The 6,737-nt window shown below is 33.0% G+C and overlaps 2 protein-coding genes across 4 annotated transcripts in view; one reads left to right on the top strand and one right to left on the bottom strand.

The window, feature by feature from the left end:
- LOC123012053 (myosin-I heavy chain) overlaps positions 1 to 3,669 on the top strand; it is a 54,461-nt gene extending 50,792 nt beyond the window's left edge. The window contains exons 15-16 of the mRNA XM_044409826.1: positions 2,348 to 2,587; positions 2,639 to 3,669. Coding sequence (XP_044265761.1) covers positions 2,348 to 2,587; positions 2,639 to 2,989 — 591 coding nt within the window. The 3' untranslated portion in view covers positions 2,990 to 3,669. The remainder of the gene's footprint in view (positions 1 to 2,347; positions 2,588 to 2,638) is intronic.
- Positions 3,670 to 4,811: 1,142 nt separating this feature from the next.
- LOC123011076 (asparagine synthetase domain-containing protein CG17486) lies at positions 4,812 to 6,721 on the bottom strand. Of its 3 annotated transcripts, none has more exons than XM_044408348.1 (4): positions 6,585 to 6,721; positions 5,344 to 6,534; positions 5,064 to 5,305; positions 4,812 to 5,017 (listed from the first exon to the last, which is right to left on the bottom strand). In XM_044408348.1, exons 1-4 carry the CDS (start codon positions 6,645 to 6,647, stop codon positions 4,840 to 4,842), a joined length of 1,674 nt encoding a protein of 557 aa, XP_044264283.1. In that variant the 5' UTR covers positions 6,648 to 6,721; the 3' UTR covers positions 4,812 to 4,839. The 3 variants fall into 3 exon arrangements, with proteins under 3 accessions (XP_044264283.1, XP_044264284.1, XP_044264285.1); XM_044408349.1 differs by having other exon boundaries at positions 5,064 to 5,292; positions 5,349 to 6,534; XM_044408350.1 differs by lacking the exon at positions 4,812 to 5,017 and having other exon boundaries at positions 5,070 to 5,292.
- Positions 6,722 to 6,737: the final 16 nt, after the last annotated feature.

Genomic DNA, 6,737 nt, shown 5'->3' with positions numbered 1-6,737 from the left:
CATGTAGAACGTGACTCCTTCAACTTTTAGAATCGCGATATCTCAGGAATGGTGATTGTTAGAAAAAAAGTATAAGGACCGTTTTGTAGATAATTTCAAGATCTATATTTTTTGTCTGGGCTACTTTTTTGATAAAACTTACCGTTTTCGAAAAAAATCTAAAAAACGTCAAATTTCGACCTTTGACCCCGAATAACTTTTTTAGCACACATGGGATCGATGGGGACTTTTGACACTTTATTCCTAATGGTGTACTCAATATCTCCACCAAAATTTAGCTCTGTCGGAATTTTAGTTATTTAAAATGTTTATTTTGACCGGACTATATTTAAAAAAAATCGTTTCAATATGTTGATTTGCTCTTTAAATAAAAATTCTTTTTGTTACGAGGTACTTAATTTTGTACATCCCTGTTTTTTCAACATACATTGAAAAAATAAAAAACGGTGGAATACGTGTCACTTATTTTTACACGTTCTATAACATGTCTTAAATTTACGAAAATCAGAAACAATGAGTTTTAAAAGTGATCGTTTTGGCATGGAATTACTCACATAATATTGATCTAAAATTAGCAAAGGCTAAAAATCCAAGCAGACAACAATATATTTTTTTATTCAGTTCGTGAAGGTACAGTCGAACAAAGTGAAAATGACTCCTCAATAAACCAGCCCCTGCTGCTAAATTCTTTTAGCTCCCGGTTTACAGAAAGCGAAATGAAAATTTAATTCAGAATTAAAATAATTCGAATTTAGTTGCCATTTATTTTGAAAATGTTGAATTTTTTTAATGAAAAACAACTAAACGAAACAAACCATTTCTTAAAGAAAAATATGCATTAATAATGACATTGATGAAAAAACAAATCATTATTAACTTAATAATTTTTTAACTGTTTTTTAAGATAAAATTAATTAACATAATTTTTGTACGAAATAGGATTTCTATATTTTGAACAACAAATTAATTAAATCATTGTTTATTTACGCAAAGAAGGTTCCACGTGTTCGTTTACTGCGAGTCGTTTAATTATTTGAGCAGAAAGCGAAATTAAAATTTACTTCAGAATTAAACTAATTCGAATTGAGTTGACATTTATTTTGCATTGACAAAAGTCAGGTTAATCGCGAATTAAAATTTAGTTGCGATTAACACGTTCTGTAAATCGGCTCTAAGTTTTCTATTAGTTTTGTAATTGTCATTGAAAACGAATCAAAATTATTTATTTAATTAAACCAGGAAAAAAACCACTAAATTATTTGAAATATTTTAGTTCTGCTACAAAATTTATTATTTAATTGTAATACTTTTAAATTAAATAAAAATGTTTAGTTTTTTAAATAAACAATTTAACGAAAACCATTTCTCAAAGAAAATTATGCATTAATAAGATGAAATTGACAAAAAACAAATTATTATTAATGTAATAAATTTTTTTTTGATAAACTGTTTTCCAAAATTAAATTAAGTAACATAATTTTTGTACGAAATAGGCTTTCTCTATTTTAAACTTGATTTTATGTAAAACAATAATGTTTCAAATGATCTATAAAATAACTTTATTTTGGAAAACAGTTATTACGACCCTGCCTTCTAGCCTCCTAGCAGGGGCTAGTTATTGAGGCGTCATTTTCACTTTGTTCGACTATACCTAAAACTTGTATCATTGTTTGATTTTTTATAGTATATTATTGAAATAAAACTAAATTTAAAACACAATCATAATATGATAATGAATAAAATAAAAATATTATTTTATGCATGAATTAGATGTGCAATTAATTACATTTTTTATCTTCTTGTTAACTAAAACTCCCCATGGCCTTTATTTTCCACCAGGTGTTTTTAAAGGTTGGTATGCTTGTTATTGAGAAAAATAAAAAAAAATGAATAACAATGTAACAAAAAGTAATCCTCATTTTAGGTCTTCATATATTCATTGATTAATGCTAATTGATTAATGGTTTTTAGTTATGTATATGCTAGAGATAGATGTAATACCAACCTTATAGAAAATTCCACTAGACTCTCAGATAATTGCTTCGCAATATAACCGTTTTCATATTAATGTGTATCGAAGTAGTCATTGAAAGGGATCATTTTAAGGTGGCAACCATGCAAAAATTGAGTTAACAAAAAATTATTAAAATTAACATAAGGTGGAAAACTTAAAAAAAAAATCTCATTATTGATGTGATTAAATTTGTTCTGAATGACATTAATGACACTTTTTGTGTGAATCGTCCTTTAAATTAAAGACGCATTTAGACTTCTACAACCTACTTGATGCACATTAATATGAAAAAGAGTTTAGGTACAAAGTGGAAATAATTTTTTTAACTTTCAGATGATGCTAACTGCCCTCCAAGCTCAACTTGAACTCGGCGACGTGAATGAACAAATCCACGACTACCGCCCCATCGCCTGTCACTGTTTACCAGCCCGACTTGTTCCAATATTACCACAAGAGGGCGTAGCGATGCACCATCAATCTCTCCGGGGAATGACCCCATCGGAGGCGAAACAAGCGTTCCTAAACCTCATCCAAAGCTGGCCTTTGCATAAAGCTACAATTTTCGACGTTATGGTACAAATTCTCATCTTCAAACCTTCCAAATAACAACTGTCTCAATTTTAGCAATCATTCACTTCGAACTGGCCTCGAGTCCTTTGGCTCGCCGTCGACCAAAAAGGCCTCCACCTCCTCGAACATCGTTCAAGAAACACACTTTGTACCTATGATTATGGGGGTATTTTGAGTTACGCACCGGCACTTAACTATCTGATGATAATAACCGGAAGTGATAAGAAACAAAGTAAAGTTATTTTGACCACTGCCCAAGCGTTTCAAATTGCGACTTTGATAAGGGAGTACATGGAGGTGCTCCATGGTGATGCAGTGGAAATACGAAGGGCCCAAACGCCGAAAAGTCGGCCTGTTAGTGCGTTACACCAGAACGCACCCTTAGTACCGCCTCAACCCAGCTAGAAAAGGGTTACTTTCGCAGATCAGGTGATGGCGGCGCATTATTAAAACCGTTTACAAGTATTGCTTTGAAAATCCACCAAAGAAATAAACTTTTTCTAGTAATACTTGTCCTGACCAGCGAAATATAGTTTTAGTTAGAGCAAGGATCCGTAAAGTATTATTTCTGTAATGGGCAATGATAAAACTATTTGTCAAGGCCACCTGGGATTGAGTGACTTTTTCAACCGTGACCATATTGTATAAATTATTCCATTTTGTTAGTTCGAAATCTACCGGAAATATGGGAAAAAGACTGAAGTTATAGAAAGTTAACGGTCATACTGTTTACTATGGTTCTATCAAACACTAGCCGATAAGTTATGCAACTAGTCAAAGTGTATATAAGCCAAGTTTACTATGTACAGCTGTTAAAAACGCAATTGTTGTTTTATAATATTATATGTTTAGCTTGGTCATGATTTTTTAATATTGTGATAATTTTAATTTAATTTAGTCATGAAGTGCGTTAAAAAGTGTCAACTGCTAATTTTTAGTGAAGTTTAACAAATTTTATTCAGCAAATTACATATATTATCATATTTTAAACAAATAAAGTTGTCGATGATAAGAGACACTTTTTGGCCCATTTATATAAATGTCATCTAATTTATATAAATGTACCTAATTAAATATATTGCATATATTTAAAGCACTTTTTGTGTTACAAATTTAACCTTCCCGTTTAGTATTTGTTTCTGCAACAGAATAGATGTCAAAGTGAGTTTTGGTGTTCCATTTTTATTGTTACAAATTTAAACAGGAAATAGAACATTCAATTTTAAGGCAAAACTTTCCTATTAACTTGTATCAAAAAAGTAAAAATAATTAGAATACTTTTTACCTTATGCCCCCCCCCCCCCAGTTTAGGACGCCCCTGATAAAAAAATCCTTATAATGTGTCATAAAATTTTTAGTAGGTCTTAGCAAAATGATATTACTTTAATTTTACCTTCATCAAGAGCTTTCAAAGAATCATCCAGAACAACACCCAAGGCCGAGGTTGTGCTGTGGTTCTTTCTAAAACCTGACTGATTGCCGTTATGGATATTGGAAGACACCAAATAGTCGTAAATTGCCTGAAAACAACTACAAAACAAACAAGATACAAAATTATTCTTAAGTCAGAACAAAAAGTTGGCTCTTTAACTTTAGGCAAAGTACGATCAATGGCTGTCTTCCAAAAATCGGGAAAGTATCCTGATTTGAGACAACAGTTTATTATACAGGGTGATTCACGAGCCTGACCAAATTCTCGATGCAACCACCATTACTTTTCAAGTTATTTAGCAACAAGTGTAATGTTGGTTGCATCGAAAATTTGGTCAGGCTCATTATCCCTCGTGAATCACCCTGTATGTGTCACATATTTAGCAACAGTAGGGGAACAATATTTTAACATGTTCGCCGTAGTATCTGTGGTATAATCGTTTTCAAATTAATGTGCATCGAAGTAGTCGTTGAAAGGGAGCATTTTAAGGTGGCAACCATGCGAAAATTCAAACAATCCCAACCTCAATCTTCCCTAAAAATTATTTTCCCAAATAAGTATGTGTACCCCAGTTTTTGGAGGTAGCAAAAAATAATTAATATTAACATCGTAATTAACATAGGGTGGCAAACATAACGACTTTTGTCATTATTAAAAAGAGTATACCTATCATAAAACATTAATTTGTCACTATATGACGGGTGTTTTATATTTCACGCCATTAATAATCATAAGTCTTATCACAAAGATGAGGATTTTACGTTCAAGGAAAAATGCAACAATTGCAACAAAATATTTAAATCTTTCCAATTTTTTATTGCAACTAAGTTACTAAATTGTGAGAAATCTCGTGTCCCTTATCTTTCGAATTTGCAATCCTTGAACCAAATTGCAAAGCCCGTTTTTTTAAAACAGCGGCGTTTGTAAGTCCCAAATGATACGCAAGGCTTCTAAGCAGAATTTTCTCCCCAAATCCTTGCAATTTCATTGACGGAAAGGTCCTGCAATCACTAAATTGACAAATATCACCCCAAAACTCACATTTACTTGTCCCAAGTGTCCAAATTGCGTATAAATGTCACAACTTCTTCGTCCAAATAAGGCGTTCTGAGTTGTCGCCCATGGTCTGAGGCCATTCGGTCATCCCTGGCTAAGTTTCTATAAGGCAAATTTTGCCAATCTTCGTCCAAAATTTCGTTCAAACCCTCCCAAGAGTTTTTTTGAAACGCAGCTCGGTGTCTCGTGTAGCCCCCAAATAGCTCATCGGCTCCCATCCCTACCAACAAAGTCTGAATTTTAAAGTGACAAATGCAACTTTTTTTTTTACTCTACAAGGCGATGTGTAATCCGGGGTTACTCCTCGGCTGGCAAACCACAAAGCACAACCTAAACTATCGTCAAGAATGGAATTTAATGGATAAATTAAATCGGAAATTCGGGCACGTCTACACTGGTCTAACTCGTCTCGTGTTACATTAACTTGAACGAAATTCCATTTCCGGTTAGGACACAAATTTTGTAATTCTGTTAGGGTGTTAAATCCGGTAATACGATCGGGGGTATCATAAGAACCCCCCCTTTCAAAAGCCACATTAATTAAGTCAATAGGACGCAAAGGGTCGATTATTGTACTCGCAAGAAGGGCCAAAACGGCACAATCGACACCCCCCGAAAATAAAATTCCAGTAATTGCATGATCACAGTCGTATTTTTTGAAACAATTTTGGCAAAATTTTGGTTGGGTCAAAATACGTCTTTTTATACTGTTTTTGAGAAGTTCTTTCAATTGTAAAATATTTTTCATAAACGGGGAATTAAACAAAAAATTAAATAAATCACCCGCTGGCAGATTTAAAATTTCAGTCAACAGTTTTAGTTGTGTTTCACTAGGAGGAATGAAGATTTTATTTTGGTCAAATGTAACAGATTGTGTTAACACAGTCTGACTAATAAATAACTCAAATTCCTGTAATTTTTCAGTGAAGTTTTTGTTTTTCCGACGCCATGGAAAAATCTTCCACGTTTTTGTATCAAGATCAATGAAAAATATGCCAATACTTGGCACTTCCTTAAACTCAAACTGTGTACCCCTTTTGGCAACACTCGAAATTACAAGTTCATTTTGATTTCTGCCGATTAGAAGACTACGTCTGCCAAAAACGTCACGGCCAATATAAAGCCTATTTTGTGTTCTATTTAAGTACACGAAGGCGTAGGGCCCCTCAATACCACCTAATGTCTCTAAAATATCCTCCGAATTTTCCAAAGCTTCAAAAAATAGTCTCGTATCTCCCGCACCACTATTTTCTAATTGTCGTCCGATTTGGGAACCCCCAAAAACATCCCCATTGTACACAAAGACAGAATTGTCGTTTTTATAAGGTTGTGTCGTAATATCAGTCCCTTGAAGCCACAAGACACTTGAACCAAACAAAATATTGCAATTATTTAGCTCGCAAAAGTCAGTGTTTAACGAATTTGGGCCCCTTCGCGAAATTTGCTCTTTGAACAGCTCAAACTAAAATTTTAGTTTTTTAGTTTAATACAAACAAAAATGCAAAAACAAACCTTGTTGAGTAATGTTTCTTCATTGTTTTTGTCGTATGATAATAAACAAAATATTCCACACATTTCAATTTGTTAAGTTAGGTTAGGTTTCTGAAACTACTTTCTGTTCGAGTGTGATTAAGTCCGAAAGCGATTTAACTAGGTTAAAAAATT

Source organism: Tribolium madens, unplaced genomic scaffold (genome assembly GCF_015345945.1).
Source record: "Tribolium madens isolate multiple individuals breed KSU strain unplaced genomic scaffold, Tmad_KSU_1.1 Scaffold_91;HRSCAF=231;Tcas5.2_LG7, whole genome shotgun sequence".
NCBI lineage: Eukaryota > Metazoa > Arthropoda > Insecta > Coleoptera > Tenebrionidae > Tribolium > Tribolium madens.
The sequence above is the reverse complement of the archived record's forward strand: the minus strand, read 5'-3'. Positions and strand labels throughout refer to the sequence as shown.